The sequence below is a fragment of the Dermacentor variabilis genome, chromosome 1 (genome assembly GCF_050947875.1).
Source record: "Dermacentor variabilis isolate Ectoservices chromosome 1, ASM5094787v1, whole genome shotgun sequence".
In the NCBI taxonomy this organism is placed as follows: domain Eukaryota; kingdom Metazoa; phylum Arthropoda; class Arachnida; order Ixodida; family Ixodidae; genus Dermacentor; species Dermacentor variabilis.
Genome location: NC_134568.1, coordinates 159,718,692 through 159,740,635, shown reverse-complemented (window position 1 = coordinate 159,740,635; position 21,944 = coordinate 159,718,692). Strand labels below are relative to the sequence as shown.

Genomic DNA, 21,944 nt, shown 5'->3' with positions numbered 1-21,944 from the left:
TGAACGGCTGGATGTCTGGTGCCTGGAGGTGGTCTCGTGCGGACGCTGCCCTCTCGGTGAGGGCATATTTCCCCTCATCTTTTAAAAGGTTCAATACTTACAAGCATTTGTCTCGCAAACCACACTTATCTCAAGGGAATTTTCCACGTCTCAATAATGTCTCTCGTCGTATTCGAGTGCTGATCGCCGTGTTATCGTTTGTTAACGAAGCTTTCCCTCAAGTCTAAATATTTTAAGGCAGTTTGTCGTGTGCGTATCATGGCCACGTACGCTTATATCGCCTTCCATTTCTCTAACACGGGTGGGCTTTAAAACCACGGCGCTGCAATTTTGCTTCAGAGACTTTCCTTTCCTTCCTTTTTCTCCTCCCTTCAACTAGCTCTCTTAACTACTACACGCAGAGACAAAGCAACAGCGCGCGCATTCGATCCCATAGATGTGATGAATATATATATATATATATATAGAAAATTATCAGTCATAGCTCTCGTAGTATAGCCCTCTGGGCCATTTCTGTTTTTTTTCCGAAAGTAGTTCTATTAGGGTTATTATAATTACACGAAGGTATTTCGCCCTCGTCAGCAGCAGTCCTTGAGATGGTTACTCTCATGGCTAGCTTCCCACGCTATGCGTGTTGCTCTCGCCCCTGTTTAAGCTTTTCCGAGACGCTAGAGTTATACTATGTACGCGCAACCTTGCGCGATCGGAAAACACGTTTTCTACTCTTGGCCGACGGAGAAGGGAGGCTTTGTTTCCGGCCGCAAAGCCCTCCACGTCTCAGTAAGGTGCCTGGAGGTGGTCTCGTGCGGACGCTGCCCTCTCGGTGAGCGCATATTTCCCCTCATCTTTTAAAAGGTTCAATACTTACAAGCATTTGTCTCGCAAACCACACTTATTTCAAGGGAATTTTTCACGTCTCAATAATGTCTCTCGTCGTATTCGAGTGCTGATTGCCGTGTTATCGTTTGTTAATGAAGCTTTCCCTCAAGTCTAAATATTTTAAGGCAGTTTGTCGTGTGCGTATCATGGCCACGTACGCTTATATCGCCTTCCGTTTCTCTAACACGGGTGCGCTTTAAAACCACGGTGCTGCAATTTTGCTTCAGAGACTTTCCTTTCCTTCCTTTTTCTCCTCCCTTAAACTAGCTCTCTTAACTACTACACGCAGAGACAAAGCAACAGCGCGCGCATTCGATCACGCGCTCGTCGAGCACGTGATCAAGCTTTTCGTAGTCTCTAAAGCCGCTCGAGTTCGCTCTTCTCCACGGGCGGCCATTTTTTCAAGAAAGTATGCCTTCCAACCACTCGTAATAGCAAAAATCGGCTATCGCGGACAACATCAGTCCCTTTCCACGTAAGTATGAGGCTCGGAGCAGGAGGTATGGCGCTTCAAAGTAACCTGGGGCCTGACGAACCAACCGACTGAGCTATCTTTCCGGGCAACATCCAAAGGTCACGAGTTCAAATCACCTGTTCTCTTCTTTTTTTTTTTTAAATTTTATCACTGTACGGGAACCCTCCTAAAAAAATATATATATATATATATCCTCAATTATGTATGGCCACACATGTGCAGGTCATAAATACCAGGTTCTCTAGCCGAGTGCCATCCATCCGGTATAACCGAGCTCAGATTGGTCCACCTTGACTGATCAAATAAGGCACCACTGTAGGTTAAATGAGGCGTACAACTCCTGCGGGACCCGCCGTGGTTGCTCAGTGGCTATGGTGTTAGACTGCTGAGCACGAGGTCGCGGTATCGGATCCCGGCCACGGCGGCCGCATTTCGATGGGGGCGAAATGCGAAAACACCCGTGTACTTAGATTTAGGTGCACGTTAAAGAACCCCAGGTGGTCGAAATTTCCGGAGTCCTCCACTGCGGCGTGCCTCATAATCAGAAAGTAGTTTTATCACGTAAAACCCCATAATTTAATTTTTAATTTAACTCCTGCGGGGACGGTAGAGTATCCACCTCCCGTGCAAGAGGACCGTGGTTCAAATCCAGGTGCCGCGCAATTTTCCACTGGAAAATGCCCAAAAAAAGAGAACCGTGTGTTGAGAAAATTGCACAAACAGGCCTGGAGTGCGGCCTGATCCCGGTGACCAGAACCGGTAATGCACTCTCTCACCAGAGCAGTATTGGCCACCCTGGTGCAGTACTTGGCCACAACCTCCTATATGAATACAACAATCAAACCCCGGCCCTCAGTCCCCAGCAGCCGCGAAGCAACTGACCACGGCGGCGGTCAGATCTGTGACGCTGCAGAGGGTGCTAAGAATACCTGGCTCCGGACAGGCCGCCATTGGAATCTGAACCTGGCAACGTTTAATGTTAGAACGTTATCTAGTGAGGCGAGTCTAGCAGTGTTATTGGAGGAATTAGAGGGTAGTAAATGGGATATAATAGGGCTCAGTGAGGTCAGGAGGACAAAAGAAGCATATACAGTGCTAAAAAGCGGGCATGTACTGTGCTACCGGGGCTTAGCGGAGAGACGTGAACTAGGAGTCAGATTCCTGATTTATAAGGAAATAGCTGGTAACATACAGGAATTCTATAGCATTAACGAGAGGGTGGCAGGTCTTGTTGTGAAACTTAATAAGAGGTACAAATTGAAGGTAGTACAAGTCTATGCCCCTACATGCAGTCATGATGACCAGGAAGTCGAAAGCTTTTATGAAGACGTGGAATCGGCGATGGGTAAAGTCAAAACAAAATACACTATACTAATGGGCGACTTTAATGCCAAGGTAGGCAAGAAGCAGGCTGGAGACAAGGCAGTGGGGGAATATGGCATATTCGCTAGGAATAGCAGTAGCAGTAGCAGAGTTATTAGTAGAGTTTGCGGAACAGAATAATATGAGGATAATGAATACCTTCTTCCGCAAGCGGGATAGCCGAAAGTGGACGTGGAGGAGCCCGAACGGCGAGACTAGAAATGAAATAGACTTCATACTCTGCGCTAACCCTGGCATCATACAAGATGTGGACGTGCTCGGCAAGGTGCGCTGCAGTGACCACAGGATGTAAGAACTCGAATTAGCCTAGACCTGAGGAGGGAACGGAAGAAACTGGTACATAAGAAGCCGATTAATGAGTTAGCGGTACGAGGGAAAATAGAGGAATTCCAGATCAAGCTACAGAACAGGTATTCGGCTTTAACTCAGGAAGAGGACCTTAGTGTTGAAGCAATGAACGACAATCTTATGGGCATCATTAAGGAGTGTGCAATAGAAGTCAGTGGTAACGCCGTTAGACAGGAAACCTGTAAGCTATCGCAGGAGACGAAAGATCTGATCAAGAAACGCCAATGTATGAAAGCCTCTAACCCTACAGCTAGAATAGAACTGGCAGAACTTTCTAAGTTAATCAACAAGCGTAAGGTAGCGGACATAAGGAACTATAATATGGATGGAATTGAACAGGCTCTCAGGAACAGAGGAAGCCTAAAAGCAGTGAAGAAGAAACTAGGAATAGGCAAGAATCAGATGTGTGCGTTAAGGGACAAAGCCGGCAATATCGTTACTAATATGGATGAGATAGTTCAAGTGGCTGAAGAGTTCTATAGAGATTTATACAGTACCTGTGGCACCCACGACGATAGTGGAAGAGAGAATAGCCTTGAGGAATTCGAAATCCCACAGGTAACGCCAGAAGAAGTAAAGAAAGCCTTGGCAGCTATGCAAAGGGGGAAGGCAGCTGGGGAGGACCAGGTAACAGCAGATTTTTTGAAGGATGGTGGGAACACTGTCCTAGAAAGATTGGCCGCCCTATATACACAGCGCCTCATGCCCTCGAATGTACCGGAATCTTGGAAGAACGCTAACATAATCCTAATCCATAAGAAAGGGGACGCCAAAGACTTGAAAAATTATAGACCGATCAGCTTACTGTCCGTTGCCTACAAAGTATTTACTAAGGTAATCGCAATTAGAATCAGGAACACCTTATACTTCTGTCAACCAAAGGACCAGGCAGGATTCCGTAAAGGCTACTCAACAATAGACCATATTCACACTATCAATCAAGTGATACAGAAATGTGCAGAATATAACCAACCCTTATATATAGCTTTCATTGATTACGAGAAAGCGTTTGATTCAGTCGAAACCTCAGCAGTCATGGAGGCATTACGGAATCAGGGTGTAGATGAGCCATATGTAAAAATACTGGAAGATATCTATAGCGGCTCCACAGCCACCGTAGTCCTCCACTAAGAAAGCAACAAAATCCCAATAAAGAAAGGCGTCAGACAGGGAGATACGATCTCTCCAATGCTATTCACAGCATGTTTACAGGAGGTATTCAGAGACCTGGAGTGGGAAGAATTGGGGATAAAAATTAATGGAGAATACCTTAGTAACTTCCGATTCGCTGATGATATTGCCTTGCTTAGTAACTCAGGGGACCAATTGCAATGCATGCTCACTGACCTGGAGAGGCAAAGCAGAAGAGTGGGTCTAAAAATTAATCTGCAGAAAACTAAAGTAATGCTTAGCAGTCTCGGAAGAGAACAGCAATTTACAATAGGCAGCGAGGCACTGGAAGTGGTAAGGGAATACATCTACTTAGGGCAGGTAGTGACCACGGATCCGGATCATGAGACTGAAATAACCAGAAGAATAAGAATGGGCTGGGGTGCGTTTGGCAGGCATTCTCATATCATGAACAGCAGGTTACCACTATCCCTCAAAAGTAAAGTGTATAACAGCTGTGTGTTACCAGCACTCACATATGGGGCAGAAACCTGGAGGCTTACTAAAAGGGTTCTGCTGAAATTGAGGACGACGCAACGAGCTATGGAAAGAATAATGATGGGTGTAACGTTAAGGGATAAGAAAAAAGCAGATTGGGTGAGGGAACAAACGCGGGTAAATGACATCTTAGTTGAAATCAAAAAAAAAAAGAAATGGGCATGGGCCGGACATGTAATGAGGAGGGAAGATAACCGATGGTCTTTAAGGGTATCGAACTGGATTCCAAGGGAAGGGAAGCGTAGCAGGGGGGCGGCAGAAAGTTAGGTGGGCGGATGACATTAAGACGTTTGCAGGGACAACATGGGCACAATTAGTACATGACCGGTGTAGTTGGAGAAGTATGGGAGAGGCCTTTTCCCTGCAGTGGGCGTAACTAGGCTGATGATGATGATGATGATGATGATGATGATGATGATGATGATGATGATTTACTTCTCTCCACCTTGCGGGTTTCCGCAAAACTACTACGTCAGCATGTATGATTGTGACACAAGGCAAGCTTGAAGAAGGAAAGTGCTATTTGATTTCCAGATTATTACTGCAAGTGTGACAGTTAAGTGCTCAAGTAAACTTCTGTGTTCTCCTAGCATGCCTGAGGGAGAACATACAATCACGATGTCCTTGTATTGCAAAAACTGCATGTGTTGCTCCCTTGCTTTAAGGTTATTTCTGCAGTCTCCTTTGATGTTCCGTGCCATATTTCGTAGGTTTCATAGTTTTGTTGTTACGATAAGGGTGCACATATTACAATAGAGGTCTACTATTGCACTTAGTATGAGCTATAATGCAGAACCACTTTGCCATATGCTTTTGCAGAGTAGATCATATTGAGCGCAATGGTACATATTTTGATAGATGTTTTATACAAAAGGAGGTTTCATAGGCAGTGACTGTAAGTGGATGGTCTCACTCTGCAGCAGAATAGTTTGTGTAATTGCGCGGTAACTCAATTGGTCAGAACATTGCACATGTTATGCAAAGAGGTGGAGTCGTTCTCCACTTGTGGCAAGTTGTTTCTTCATCCACCTTCATTGCCATAGATTTATCATTTCTCTAATTCAATTAATAAGTGTAAGTAATTTCCCCTATGTTGTCCTCTGTGTTTTTGTTTGTTGGCTTCTCATAATATGATTAATAAAAAATCAGGCCTCTTGATTAACTCCTTTCTTCTCATATATTGTTGTGTTTTTACCATAAAACTTCGAACACGGGCAGCCATTTGTGTAAACAATTCTTATCAAATTATAAAAACTGAAAAATGTTTATGGGTAAGGGCCTTGTGTCGCAGAAAATATGGCGTAGGTGTCCAGCGTTCTAGCGTCTACCATCTTTTCGTGAAAAATCATTCTCAACCTCGTGTACCCAACCACTCTTCTATCACCAAAGTTGCTCATACCTTGTCTTTCATTCTTTAGAAGGTTAGCCCTCAGAATTTTGAGAATGACAGCCCACAAACAAATGTCATGGGAAAAAAAAAATAAAACACCAGCAGCACACACCTTTTATATCAGATCTTTTCAGACTGAAATAATAAAAGTGCAAAACAATAACAGGAGATCGGCCCACGCAAGAGGCCATGTTTATATCAGAAAACTTGCCTTCATGCATAGCGTTTGCCACCACCGTTTCCCAGTAAACATTACAGTTGCATAAGCTGCAGTTGCCGGAAAACATGAAAAGCAGTCAGGGGTCTTTGAATGCTATTGCGTTCCACTCTTAAAGGTCCTCTAAACCACCCAGAGGTTGAAATTTAGTTGCGGTGTTGCAGTTGTGGATGAGTCTGCAACGAGCACGTAGCCACGAGAATTTTTCAAAATGGTGCGGTAGTAGCGGAGTTACACGTGTTTGATGATCGAAACATGCCTCTTGCTTGTTTCGCTCTTTCCTTCACTACTTTCCGTTCATTGGCTGGTCTCCTCCTTGCCTAGTGCTCCTACAAATGTCATGTAACATACGTCATCGCCAACCCACTTTTCAAAAAGCTGTCCACTTCTGGTTACCACGACTCTGTGCTTCTCGGCTACCCGCTGTTGCTGCCATGCCGGCCCATGCTCCTGCTAAGCCTGCTGCTATAGAACCTGTGTTGCACGCACCTCTAGAAAGGCTTGCCACTATAATGCATCCGTACGGTGACACGCCTTGTGAAGCACCTCCACTGGAGATGAGCAGCCATTGTCGCCGCCTTCTCCAGATTGTGGCGATGATATGGGTTGGTACACTGTGCTGTTTTTGCCCACTGACTGTTAGCCCGCTCTGCGCTAATGGCGTCATCAATGCGTGCAGTCACGCGTGGTGAGCACAAATGCTGAGGAGGACGTTTGCTGTAGGAAGGTGACAGGAGTCGTTGCTACAGGAAACAATGACTGCATTACACAGCACCCATATTTTGCCCATGGTGTGTAGCACTGCTGCGTTTGGCATCATTGATCATGATTGCATTCTGAACTTGATGCACGTGTATACTTGAAATGTTTAAAAAATATTGGAGGTGGTTTAGGGGCCCTTTTAAAACGAAGCTGAGTGTCCTCCAAATTTTTTCTTAGTCTGTGATTTTTCTTGATATGTGCTTTTCTTCTAAACAAATGCAATTTATTGTGATGACACTTGCGCTGAGATATAGAAATTGAGTCAGTTTTTTTTTTATATGCTCTGCTTCATTATTACAAGGCAACCCTAATTTTTTTCTCTCCTCTGCTGCTCCTGCAGGCGTCATTGTGTTTAACATGTGTTACTGTTGCAAGTACTATGCTTTTGATTTTGTACCTGATTATTTATTTACAAATTTGCAGACATTAATTCAAGCAATGTGTGACACAGAAATTGCACTTGCACCCGTTGAGGGTGCCTTGCCTGGCTCAACAGAGACGGTAAGCACGAGTAATGACATCAAGTTGTGGATTAGTGCCATTTAGTGTGTAGCTCTAGAAGGGCTTAATAAAAGTGGAAGCTGAGTAAGCTGGTAGGCTTCAGTGTTATGGTTTAACATTGTGGCCAAGACAAATTCCTCATGTGTGTCACACTGTTTGCTCTAGGAGTGCATTGGCATGCCAACAGTGATTGTTTTTTTTTCTCCTTGGGGTCACTTGGAAACTGATCCTGTCATGAAGGGCTCAAACAGTTGACTGAGTGAAATTCTGCGCCTAATAGTCAATCCGCCTTTTTCATAGTGCGACAGGGCATGTGCCCTGCCCTAGCGGATTAGTCGCAAAACGTTTTGGAAAGGTTGCGTGCGTCGCCGTGCACCGAAAAGTTCCCCGGGGGAAAGAAAAATTTAAAAATTAAAAATAAAATAAAATACAAAATAAGCACACGGACACGCACTGCGGCAAACACTCGTGCCATGTACCGCGTTGAAACTCCGCTGGTAGCTCGAAGTCGTTGCGGTGCGGAAAATGTACATAGCGTAAGACTGCAACTCCACTTTAAAACAGAAAGTAGCCATGGCTTCGTCCGAGTGGTTCGGACTGGACTCTGAGCCAGGTAGTTGCTGCCTTTCATTGATGGCTAGTAAATTTAATGAAAAGCCTGTGCGTTACACTTGGGGGACACTTAAAAACAACACGCTGCTGATAAACTCTTCTTGAAGCGCCGGCCCTCATTTGCTGGTGGTGGCAGCACATGCCTGACTTCACGAGCTCGTTTAAGGTGTGGTAACACTGGGTCGATATTTTTTTATTTACTCATACTGTTGGCCTGTCGGCCGTTACAGGGTGGGTCAAAGCAGCACTTCAACAATTAGTACAATATATGGTATTAAAATAATACATATAGCACAAAAATAAAACAAGTAAATAGCAGTATTTCGGAATTAGTACAGTACATGAAGGCAGTACATGAATAGTGTTTTGATAGGTGAACATAAGCGAACAAAGAAGATACATAAGCAAAATATTCTACAGATACTCCGATCAATATGTTTATAAATGCAGTATTTATAAACGAGGTCATACACCCCCCCCTCATAAAAAGAAAAAAAAAAAAAAAAACTAGGAGACCAACAAGATGCTCACATCAACAATTGACCGACTATTCAGTACAGTGCGTCACCGAAAGCATTTTATCGTACCAGGCTGACAATGACGCAACCGACAAGTGGGAGTTGTCATACTGCGACGGGCCTTCTTGTTGTTGGCACCGACAAAATCAGCGTGCTGGCCATCGTTCGACTGAACCCTGTGCAATTGGCCATCGAACTGACAACGCGATAGCGACAGTGCCTTCACTTGTATATATAATGAATCGTGCTAACAATGAGTCAAATAGTGCCTACCAAGTTGAAAAGCACAAGCTTCAACCCTATCAAGCTGTGCACATGAAGTTTGAGTCAATGTTGATCCTGTTTAGCGAGGGTTAAGTCTGGCACCGTCCTGTTCGTGCACCTGGTACCGGCGGACTTGAACTGAAATGTAAGCAATTAGGACGAAGGAAACCGCTCTTATAGTTCATTCGTGACCCTATAGCACGGAGTAAGACATTTAGGAGGGGAAACTCCCGTCAGCGCGAGCGAGCGCTGGCGACCAGATAAGGTCACAATTGTTGTATGCGCCGACGGGGCCGTATACAGTGGCGGCGCCATGCGGCGCGTCGGAGAAGCCGCAGCGAAAAAAAAAAAAATGCAGCGCCCGGGCAGGCGGCTGCGGCGCGCTCTTAACGACGGTAATTTCTATCCAGGCCGCCAGGCGCCACCAACATAACGGCTCCGCGGGCTTGTGACTTTTTCTGGTCGCCGCAAACAGCGGAGTTTCCACTCCTAAATGTTTCTTGCTCCGTGCCCTATAGCAATTTGAGATCAACTACACTTTGCATGGCGCGTACACAATAAGCGACAAGTGGCGACACTGCGCTGTGCCAACATCTGTACATCACCGTACCTGGCTGGTGGTCGCATTCGCTACCTAGATGGGTGGGTCTGCATGTGTTGTTATGCTAACATATTTCTCAATTCCAGGGATGTACTGTTTACCTCTGCGTCAAACAGGAAACAAGAGCCAGTGCATTCAATATGCAGCAGCATAAACAACCGTCTCGCTCAGTTTTAACAACGGTGTCAGGATGGCATCCGTGTTTCTGCAAAAGAACACGGCCTAATTATGAGAACTTAATTTATGCGAGCACAGTTTTCTCTAATAATGTCTTATTGCATGCGCAGACTGTAAGTATGAAGGAGTTAAAGAAAAACGAGAATCAGAAATAAATAAACAGCCCGTAATATATGTATCTGGATCACAGTTGCCGTTGTTTAAGTTGTTCGGCCGCTCATATTGACACGTCTCAGGGTGGAACAACATGGCACATATGTGCAGATGTGTATGTTTTGCTATGTTTTGTCATTATTTCAGATCAGTGGTGCACCTTTTCCGCTGTATTTGACGTTATAACAACGATCTGAAATCTGTAGATGTCAGTGTAAACAAGTGCGCTGCTTTGATGAATCTGGCGGGGAAGGCTGCGCTCGAAGACTTCTTGAATATGCGAAATGCCTAAATAATGTTTAAAAAGAATACAAAAGGCGAGCTCCAAGTGCAGAAGTCAGCGAAAACGAACTCCAAGGCAGCCGCGTCGGCAAACGAAACTCTGCATGCCTTTATCGGCCACACTGTTTGCACAACAGCGCACTCAGGCCTGCTCACCCACTAGTCATTGAGTGCTTCATGGCTTCCAGGAACGATATTCTGCCCCTAAGAATCTATTAATATTGTTTTTCAATCTACGAAACGCAAAAGTGACGCACACTCAATGTGGGTGCAGGTACACAAATCAACCGGTGAAAGCACCGGCACCCTTCCAAAACATTTCCAGCGGTGTGCGGCAGAGGGCAGCACAGGAAAATGAAAAAAAAAAAAAAAAACAGATTGGTCTATAGCTTTGAACTCTCTATACCATATTTTGTAACCAGGCTTTGCAAGTGTAGGATGAAGGTGATCAAAACACCAGTGAAACTACTTAATCAACAGTAAAACCATTAAGTAAATTACTGTTTCTGTAATTTCATTTGGCTTTGAGGGTACTTGAAATAGATAAATAAATATTTCACAAAAGCAGTTTTGAAAACTGAGCAAATGAGCAAGGAAGAGTACCCTTTTGTGAGAACAAGGGATAGTGGCTTGTATAAGACTGTTGGCAGGCATATCTCAGTAGAGAATGCAACATTCATCCATAATCTGCTGTGCAAAAGGGACGTAGCCGCAGTGTTTGTTGGCTTTCTGACATGGTGCATAGAATACTTATTAGATCACTAACAAAAGTGGGTTTATTAACCTAAAGGCACACAATAGCATGATTCACATGGCTTACAGACCAAGGCTTTGGCATGACCAATTGACTCAGTGGAAATGTGATACAATGAGAAAGTGCTTTGTAGCTGAGATTGGGTTCAGAGCTCAGGGAGGCCTACAGTGGCGGCTAAAGTGTTATATTGCTGTCAACTCCATACATATGGTACGAATTTCTCGAGAATGCCACAAATAATTAATTACATCACCTTTCATGCGACTCATTCTGAATGTGTGCCAAGTGCAGTGCAGCTTCAGATGAGAAAAAGGAGACTGTTGAGCGAACATCATTCAAAGTGGAGGTGACTGCGATGTTTTATCACAAACAACTAGGGGTGTGCGAATACTCTTAATATCATGGAATCTCATCAAATAGCGATCGTTCAAATAATTCAAGTCTCAAATCAAATGTCTACTCTTCGATTGCTTCGAATGTTTGATATATTCGATGGAGAGATCTGCACAGCGCCGCATCTCATGTGCACCACCTAGCCTCCCATGCTTAATGTGGTGCAAGTGAGCACCTCACTCCATTGTTTTCGGCTCAAAAGGAGCACCGAGTGTCCTGTCAAGTTGGAGAAGCAGTGAACTATGCCGGTCGGCACACCTACCCATTGTTAGGAATGGCCTGCCAGGGTGGCAAAGTGCAAGTTACTTCATCCCGCTGCACGTGTTTCGATCCAAACGGGGTGGTGGCGCACTTCAGAGAACTGCGGATAACCAGCAGCCACACAGCGAGGGGTCAGCTCAGGGGAGTTCTCGGGGGGAGGTAATTGGCGGAACCTCCCCATGTGCTTTTCGAGACACCAGACAATGTGCTGTGGCAGAGGCCACTGTGCGAGGTCCGCTCTGGAATTTAGAGGCGCCGGCTGAGTTCGGGCGTGACCACCTTACTACGGGGATGCCAGACAATGGATACCACGACGACTGCATTGCAAAGGTCGTCGGCCCTCGGAGAGAGCACCTATGCGGCATGTGTGTGTGTAAAACCCCTACCCTCTTCTCACAAAGGCGACCACGAGGACTTTCTACGGTGACGTCGAACGATGACGTCGAACGATGACGTCGAACGATGACGTCGAACGGAGTGGTTATAAGCGGCTGTTGTCGGCTGCTAGGGTGTGCTCGTCGTCGTGCTCTGTGCTCGTCAATGTACTCGTGAGCTGTGTGCTCGTGTGCTGTATGTTCGTCTTGCGGGCTCCATTTGGGAGTCACGCTAGACTGTAAACGTATCCCATGTTCAAATGTAAATCCTGTAAATAAATCCTGCTTGCCTAGTCCTGTCACCCAAAGTTCCTCCGATCGTCCTACAAGCCCGACCCCAATCCTAATACCATCTAGCTACCGTAGGGATGGCAACAGTGCTCACGGCCTCCATATTTGTGTTGCACTGTACGGCGGCCTCCAGTTCCCTACGCTGTTTGTTGACTCGCATCAATCTCTTTTTTAGAGCCTCGAGAGTCTAGCTTTGGATTTACAGGGCAAGAGCGAAAGTGTCATGTGACTATGTAGTGCACTGACCGCCTCCCAGCTGCATACATTTCCGCTAATGGGGGGAGGTGTCATGCATAATTGCCGGGATTCTTCCAATTTAATAATCTTTGATGGGTGGCAAATCACGCGAAACCTTATAAACTGGTAATGAAACAGTGGCTGCTCTTTACTGGTGCCGTCGACTCACACAGCACCAGCAATGGCTACATGTGAGCGGTGGCATCGCACGTTCCGCACTTCTATATGTCGCGAAGATTGGCCTTACAATAACCCACCTGTTGTAACAATGGTAAAGCCCTTCTATGTTTTAGAGGAAAGCTGGAAAGCAAAAGTTAGTTAGAAACAAAGGATTGCCATAAAACACGGCTCTACTATTAAACTGAGAACCTCTGGTATTCAAATAGTACAAATGAACACCAAAAATTGGTTAGCTTCGGAGAGAAAAGAAGCACTTGATTCTATTCAACAGATATTCTATTGATAAAAAAATATTTTCCATGCCTTCATATACTAGAACTCAGCTGTCATCAGTGCTGGCATACTAATTTGGAGTTTGCTTTTATAAAAGTAGACTATACTGTATATCTTGATTTCTATGTACCTAAGTTACTGATGGCTTGGTACATTCTTGTTATGCAATTCTAAAGGATTCCCCATGCATGTGCAGCACTGTGTTTTCTTGTCCAAAATTTTTAAGCATAACATTCTTTGGAAAAAAATTTTATATTCAATTCGATATTTGGCATTTCTTGATTAAATTTAACATTCAATTCAAAATATACTATTTGGTGGTCGCACACTCATACAAACAACTTAAGAGTGCACTAGTCATGCTGATGCCGTGGTTGACAGCCGTACAATGATCGTTGTCACCGGAAACTGCCATAGTGGCTCTTCCAATTGTGCACTTTTTGAAACGCAGGAACCCACTATCCCCTCTTGTTCCGTCGAGTGCTGAATGTACTCTGCTTTCGGCAGCAGTCATAGTGTATGCGTATGCATCAATTGTTTCTGGTAGCACAAGTCCACCACATCAGGTTTTGGGAACGCATGTTGCACTTGGGCGTGCATTTTCAGGTGGTTGCATTAAAATGCAACCTAGTTTATTGTACTCTTGAGTAATTCCGGCTCCATAGCATAATTACTGGGTAGACAGCTGTCCAATAAAGAAATAAAAACAATGCAAAAATTTTCTCTCGGTACATTAAGTTTATAAAACCAGTGGTGGTGCGGCGAAGCTGTCCAAATTATCGGTCAATGACTTAATTACATCACTTCATGTAGTCATATTAACTGCATGTCAGTTACTAAATGACTTTACTGGGTCGTACTTGCTTACACCTTATTTTGACTGTACGTACTGTATTTGTGTGCACATTTCTGGCTGTGTTTCAGTGTGAAAATTTGCAAGACATAGCACATTGCTTTGCACCTTGTTCTTGTCATTTTTTTTTTAACACTGCCAATAATGCTTATGTGTTGTGGTTTCTTTAGGTACCTGAAGCTTCAAAAAGTAATAGTGATGAGAAGCCAGATCTTAACCAGGCATTGAAAAGGGTGAGCCATTAACATTTCTAGTTTTTTTCACCTTCTTTCCTTTTAGGATTGTCGTTTCTTGAAATCTGCTTTGTTTTTCCCGTCAGCACTACAGCCAGGTGCTGTTTTGCCGCTCTATACCCACTTCAACAGAAGATAGTGCCCCAAGTGGCAGTTGAGTGAACTAGTGTGCTGCAGATGTGACTAGCTTCCCAGCTTTGCACATAGTCTGATACACCATTGGCAGGAAGCTTGGGGCTGGTACAGCTCTACTTATTTGCTTCCTTCGTTCTCGACAAATGCACATTAAAAGCACAGCTTATAAATCATGCAATTGCGTTTATCTATATGCAAAATGTATTTTTATAATTGGAATGCACAGCTTCTTGTATGGATTTACTACAACTTTGTTGCGTCTGCACGTTTCAGCCATGCTTGCAGAGAACTCTTAATTGCTCACTAATGCTCATTTTACATGTACAGCTGTGGCGTAGACACTAACTGTTCCGCTCTCCATGTAAAGATGTGTTTGTGTTGGCTGCTGTTACATTTATTCAAAATAGCAACAAGCATGATGCATGCAGAGAAGGCGGCTCACAGGGCAAGTTGAATAAAACATGATGTTGTGTCAGTTAATACATTGTCGAATAAAAGTATTATAAAGGAGATTTATTGGGGTTCGTAGCGACCGCCGGTCCTAGGATGCACCGAGTAGTTCCCGAGCTCGAGCCTCTGCTGTGCACTTGATGCTGTCGATGCTGCTGACTCTGTGCGCACGTTCGTCATCTTCCTTACAATGGCCCCGCGGAAATAAAGGAGCCATCCTGATGACTTAGTTTTCTGGAAGGATGGTAGAATAGTGATACGGCTTGAGACGCTGAACGTGAACGACTTCACGGTTACGACGTCGCATGTCGGACGGCGGCGTTAGCGGCTCAACCAGGTAATTAACGGGTGATGTTCTCTCGAGAACGCGGTATGGCCTGTTGTACTTCGGAAGGAGTTTTGAAGCGAGCCCAGGCATGCGGTGTGGCACTAACAACCAGACGAGAGCGCCCGGGAGAAAAGTGGGAGTCGAGTTCTGGGCATCGTGAACGGCTTTTTGACGGTTGTGGTCGTCCGAAGTGAATCGGCGGGCCAGCTGGCGACATTCCTCGGCGTGTCTGGCGGCTTCCGAGATCGGCAGGCATTCAGATGGGCCCGGCCGGTAGGGCAGAATGGTGTCAATTGTGTGCGAATGATGGCGGCCGTAAAGAAGGTAAAAGGGTGAGAATCCGTTAGTGGCCTGAGTCGCGGTGTTGTAGGCGTAGGTGACAAACGGAAGAACTAGGTCCCAATTAGAGTGATCAGGTGAGACATACATGGCGAGCATGTCACCAAGAGTTCGATTAAAGTGTTCTGTGGTACCGTTAGTCTGTGGGGGATAAGCAGTGCATTTATGATGAACAATGGCGCATTCAGCAAGCAGTCGTTCGATGACTTCAGATAAGAAGGCGCGGCCTCTGTCGCTTAAAAATTCATGTGGACTTCCGTGACGAAGGAGAAAATGACGAAGTATGAAATTGGCGACCTCCTGTGCTGTAGCATTTGGTAGAGCAGCAGTCTCCGCATAAGGGGTAAGTGGTCTACCGCAACGATTATCCACCTGTTGCCGGTAGGAGTCAACGGAAGTGGCCCGTAGAGATCTATGCCCACGCGATCAAAGGGTCGGGATGGGCATTGTAAAGGCTGGAGTTCACCGGCGGAGTTGTGCGGTGGCGCTTTGCGGCGTTGGCACTCATGACAAGAGCGGACGAACTTTCGAATGAAATTGTACATTCCGCGCCAGTAATAGCGGTGTCGAAGTCTTTCGTAGGTCTTAAAGACTCCCGCGTGGCCACACTGAGGGTCGACGTCAAGATTCTCGGAATGACGAGTAACCAGATGCGTCCCTCTGGGGTATAGTTGTGTCGATATAGTAGCTGGTCGCGAATCGCAAAATGAGGAACTTGGCGCCGAAGCGTACGTGACGCCGGAACTTTCGACGCATCCGAGAGACGGTCTAGCAGAGATGCAGTCCAGGGATCATTACGCTGTGCAGCAGCGATAGTGTCAACTCCAGAGAGGATAATGTACACTCGCAGGCGGAGTCGTCACTGGCCTTCGGGGGAAGCGGCGATCGGGATAGCGCATCGGCATCGGAGTGCTTTCGCCCGGAACGGTAAACCACGCGGATGTCATATTCTTGAATTCGCAATGCCCAGCGGGCAAGGTGGCCCGATGAATCTTTGAGCGTCGACATCCAACATAGTGCGTGGTGGTCGGTCACTACGTCAAACGATCGGCCGTATAAATATGGGCGAAACTTGCCAAGCGCCCACGCAATGGCCAAACACTCCTTTTCTGTAACGCTGTAATTCGTCTCCGCCTTGGTTAACGTGCGACTCGCGTATGCGACGATGTATTCTGTGTGGCCAGGTTGACGCTGTGCCAACACAGCGCCAAGGCCTACACCGCTTGCATCGGTATGGATTTCGGTTGGCGCTTGAGGGTCAAAATGGCGAAGAATAGGTGGCGTCGTGAGAAGACAGCGCAAGGTTTTGAAGGCGTCATCACATGCTGGAGACCTTGATGAGAGATCTTTAGCGCCGCCAAGGAGCTGCGTGAGAGGCGATATAATTGACGCAAAATTTCGAACGAATCACCGGAAGTAAGAGCAGAGGCCGATAAAACTGCGTAGCTCTTTCATAGTGGTAGGTTTCGGGAACGCAGTAACAGCACATAGTTTCTCGGGATCTGGGCGAATGCCCTCCTTTGACACTACATGGCCTAAAATTGTGAGCTGATGAACAGCAAATTGACACTTCTTCAGGTAAAGTTGCAACCCGGCGTTGGTCAAGCAAGTGAGTACGTGCTGGAGGCGGAGCAGGTGCGTTGCGAAATCAGGGGCGAACACCACGATGTCGTCAAGATAGCAAAGACAGATTTTCCATTTGAGGCCACGCAGAACATTATCCATCATTCTTTCGAACGTAGCAGGTGCGTTGCAAAGTCCGAAAGGCATGACGGTGAATTCATACAAGCCGTCTGGTGTAACAAAGGCAATTTTTGGGCGATCGGCCTCTGCCATCGGAACCTGCCAATAGCCTGACCGCAACTCCAGCGAAGAAAAGAACTTGGCTCCCTGCAAACAGTCCAGAGCATCATCGATGCGTGGTAATGGGTAGACGTCCTTCAGCGTGATCTTGTTCAACCGTCGAAGATCAACATAGAAGCGGATGTAACCGTCTTTTTTTGTGACGAGGACCACGGGAGAGGCCCATGGGCTTTGGGAAGGTTGAATGACACCTCGGCGGAGCATGTCATCGACCTGGTCTGCAATGACGCGACATTCCGTAGCGGACACGCGATATGGTCTTTGTCGCAGCGGTGAGTGAGAGCCAGTGTCGATGTAATGCTCGACCGTCGATGCACGGCCAAGTGATGTTTGTGCAACGTCGAAAGAACGGCGGAAGGGCTGAAGGACTGCGAGAAGTTGAGATCGCTGCGAGTGCGTCAGATCTTCGGCGATGAATGTGCTGAACACACCAGTCCATATTGAGTCGGGTACGGAGAGGGCACTCAGTTCGTGGACGGCAGTAGAAGGCACTTCGTCGAGGACGGAGACAATTCGTGTTGAATCGACCGACTCGACGTAACCAAGGCATTCGCGGCGGAGCAGTGATAGCGGCGACGAAAGATGATTGTAAATGGGCATTGTGCTGACACCAGCGGCAAGGTCAAGAGCTGCAAAGGGCAAAGGAAGCACTTTTCTGGTAACAAAGTGATGAGAGGGCATGAAAAAGACCGTCCCGTCGGATATGGTACTACAGAAGACTGGTACGAATGCTGAAGAGCACGGGGGAATACAGGTGTCTTCTTTCACGAGAATTTTAGCGGCAGGATGAGCATCGACGGAGGCCAGGTCACCAGACGAGAGATGATTGTAAATGGGCATCGTGCTGACACCGGCGGCAAGGTCAAGACCTGCAAAGGGCAAAGGAAGCGCTTTTCTGGTAACAAAGTGATGAGAGGGCATGAAGAAGACCGTCCTGTCGGATATGGTACTACAAAAGACTGGTACGAATGCTGAAGAGCACGGGGGAATACAGGTGTCTTCTTTCACGAGAATTTTAGCGGCAGGATGAGCATCGACGGAGGCCAGGTCACCAAGATGGAAAAGTTCAATCTCAGCCCGAGCGCAATTGATGATGCCATTGTGGCGTGCGAGAAAATCCCATCCTAGAATAACGACGTCGGAGCACGATGAAAGAACTATGAATTCAATCGTGTACGAAACGTCCTGTATGGTCATACAGGCAGTACAAGCAGCGGTAGGGCAAATGGGTTGAGCACTCGCTGTTCGAAGCGACAATCCAGACAGAGACGTCGTCACTTTACGAAGCGAACGGCAAAACCTGGCATCCATAACTGAAATGGCGGCACCGGTATCGACGAAGGCGACTGTGGCGACATTTTCTATTAACACATCAATGACATTGGCAGGTAAAGGAGGAGGACTTCGGCATGTCGACACTTGCGCAGTTCTTGCCTCAGGAACTGCATCGTCTAGTTTCCCTCTTCGTTAGAGACGGGTCGTCGACGCATAGGGGAAAGCGATCGGCGACGTGGAGAGGGTGATCGGAGGCGTTCGAAGCGAGGACGGCGATCAGTCTGGGAGCGAGCTGGTGATGGGTCGAAGGGTCCATAAGGCGCATTTGAATCAGGCGGCACATAGGGCGCTCGGCAATCGTCATCAAACGCCTGCGATCGGCGGCGGCAGAACCTTGCGACATGACCGGGACACTTACTTGCGAAGCATATAGGGCGATTGTCCGGCGTACGCCACGGGTTAGCGATGGCAGTGGTGGTCCAGGGGTTGGGAGGGGGAGGGCGGTGCACAGGCTGCTGGAAGCGACGCACGGGCACAGTGCGAGGGGCCATTGCAGTAACTGTAGCATAAGTGACCAGTGTAGTCACGACATCCTGCTGGTGAACAGCCGGCAGCGCTTCTGCGACCTCTTCATGGATCACGTTACGGAGATGAGACGGTAAAGTGCTGGCAGACTCCTGAGTGACGGACACCAGAGATAGCTGTCGTGCGACTTCTTCGCGGACGAAGTCCTTGATTTGGGTTATCAGGGAGGCTTGTTCTGGGCCAGTGGTCAGGCTGCAGAGTGACGCCACATTTGGTGGGGGATGTTGCCTTGTCAGAGCTCGCTGCTTACGTAATTCATCATAGCTCTGGCACAAGCTGATGACGTCGCCAACAGTGCGCGGGTCCTTGGCCAGAAGCATCTGGAATACGTCATCATCGATTCCCTTCATGACGTGCTTGATATTTTCCGCTTCCGTCATGGCAGCGTTCACGCGCCTGGACAAATCTAGCACATCTTCTATATAGCTGGTGAATGTCTCACCCGTGTCCTGTGCGCGTGTATGCAAACGCTGCTCGGCTTGGGAGTTTCCTGACGGCGGTTCGATCAAATACTTCCGTAATCGACGTCTTGAACGCCGACCACGTTCGGATATCCTTCTCGTGATTTCTGAACCAGAGACTGGCCACGCCCGCGAAGTAGAATGATATGTAAGCCAGTTTGTCCGAGTCATTCCATTTGTTGTGAACGCTCACCCGTTCATAGGATGACAGCCACTCTTCAACGTCGTTGTCGTCGGTTCCGCTGAAGATCGGAGGCTCCCGCTGGCGAACGGTGCCAGCGCAAGGTGCAGGTGGCGATGGAAGAGTCTGCTGGTCGGCATCCGGCATGGCGGAGGGTAGCGTCCGAGAACGGAGTTCCAGGATGGTAGAATGGAACGTTACCGCGCACGGCTCCACCACTTATAAAGGAGATTTATTGGGGTTCATAGCGACCGCCGGTCCTAGGATGCACCGAGTAGTTCCCGAGCTCGAGCCTCTGCTGCACGCTTGATGCTGCCGATGCTGCTGACTCTGTGCGCACGTTCGTCATCTTACTTACAGTATGAATATGAGATGCGGACAGGAAAGACAGGACAAGTACAATTTGAACTTGCTGTAAGTGAAGTTGTTACAACTGATCAGTCCAAATTAGCAACCTCATTACAGTGTACATTTAGAGTTGTAAGGTGAAAGCCTTGAGAAAGATAATCATGACAGTGTAAACATTAACTACACAGTCCATTGTTCTTATTCTAATACAGAGTCCACAGTGGTCCTTGAAGTCCTTGAATGAGAAATTGCTGTCTTCAAGGCTTTGGAAGCCCTTAAGTTTCACAAAGTGCCTAAAGCTTTGTGGTTTTTATTTGTGTATTTGACCATAAGGTTTATGCAAGCCAAGCATCAAGTCAGTCCAATCCATTTAGCACTTTACGGTAGGAAGCAGCCACCTTGTTTGGTAGGGAACCACCTGGTGATGGTTTATACAAAAAAGACTTAGTGAACACTTTTTCGTCTTTCTTTTTCATTCTAAATAGATTAAAAAGAAATTGGGCAGAAACCACACCGACATTAATTAAAGCCGCCACTGCTACTGTTTTGATTACCTCGCCGCCTTGAACCGGCACTCGGACGGAGATCTGCTGGCTGCCGTAGCCACTACTGCAACAACGCTAGGCCTAGCTGCTTCAACCTTTGCTATCAAGCTTCTTGCCGTCGGGTGCTGTGTTTTTCATTGAAAGAATTCGCCGCTGTCAGCAATGGCACCGATTCCACCTTTCTGGTCTTCGCAATTGGCTTCGAAGTTCGGAAAGCACGTTGCATTGCATAATGCCGCTTCCCAAAAGTCTTCGCCTCTGTACAGAAATCTTACTTGGTGAAGCATACGCAAAAGTATTGCGGTGAAGCATAACAAGCGTGGGAAGGGGCTTTTGCCGTGGGACACAGTATGTATTCCTTAATTATACACGTGTGCACCCAGTATCTCCTGTCACAGTATGAGCACCGATATGCCTAAAACGTGTACCACCAGGCCTCCAGCCCTTTTTCGAATGTGCCTGTGGCGGTTTCAGCCCTTGAGGGCAGTAAAAGACATTCATTCATTTTTTCCAACTGGCCGATTTTTCGGACGTTTTCGTGGCCCCTAGGCAGTTCGAAAAATCAGATGTTGACTGTACGACTCACCAAGAAGATGCTTCAAATGGTTCGTGGGGCGAACAAGCTGTGGAATGAGGACGAGAACAAAAAGGACCTACGCATTGAGGAATGAATGGGAAAGGAAGCGTGCTACCGCCGTCTTGAAGGAACTTGAGCTCAAAAAACAAAGTGTTGGCTGATGCCAAGATGGAGGTGTCCCTCATCCAAACCAAAATAAACTCTTTAAAGCAGTGAAACAACAGTGAGGCATCGTGCACAGGCTGAGAGTATGTCAGGACAGCTGAGGTTGACCTACGAGCTGTTAAGAGAGAATCTCAATTGTGACAAAGTTCGGGCCTCATACCGCTGAGCTTGCTATCAGTTGATAGAAATAGCTCATATTCGAAAATATTTTCTTCTGTATGCATCTCCTTTTTATTCGTATTTGAGAATGTCTGACTCGATTTCCAATTTTTTTCGAAGACATCATATTTCCTGTGCATATTACTAACCCCACCCTTCTATTCTTTTTTGAATAAAATAAACACTACTCCTTATTATTCAAATTGAATTAAGTCTTTTTAAAAATTTGTGTCATATGCTTACTATAGAGTGACAGCATCGTGCGGCATGGTTTCAGCCCGTCTTGACATAAAACAGTTCTGCATCACTCAGGCAATTTTGCAAAGTAACTGAGGGAGAACCTGGAAAACTCTGGGAATTTGGACATGTCAACTTGGTAGACACCCTGGCAGCAGACGAGCAGACTGGCTGCAGCGCATCAGACAGTTGCTATCCGATCAGCCCCAGGATTTGC

General features: G+C 46.7%; 1 protein-coding gene across 7 annotated transcripts in view; it reads left to right on the top strand.

Moving 5' to 3' along the window:
• The window catches only part of vir (VIR_N domain-containing protein), a 372,111-nt gene that overhangs the window by 231,864 nt on the left and 118,303 nt on the right, over nucleotides 1-21,944 (top strand). For 6 of the 7 annotated variants that reach the window (XM_075698512.1, XM_075698531.1, XM_075698493.1 and 3 more), the window contains 2 exons: nucleotides 7,546-7,623; nucleotides 14,017-14,079. In XM_075698512.1, the coding sequence (XP_075554627.1) occupies nucleotides 7,546-7,623; nucleotides 14,017-14,079 (141 nt within the window). The remainder of the gene's footprint in view (nucleotides 1-7,545; nucleotides 7,624-14,016; nucleotides 14,080-21,944) is intronic. The other variant, XM_075698519.1, reaches the window with a different exon arrangement.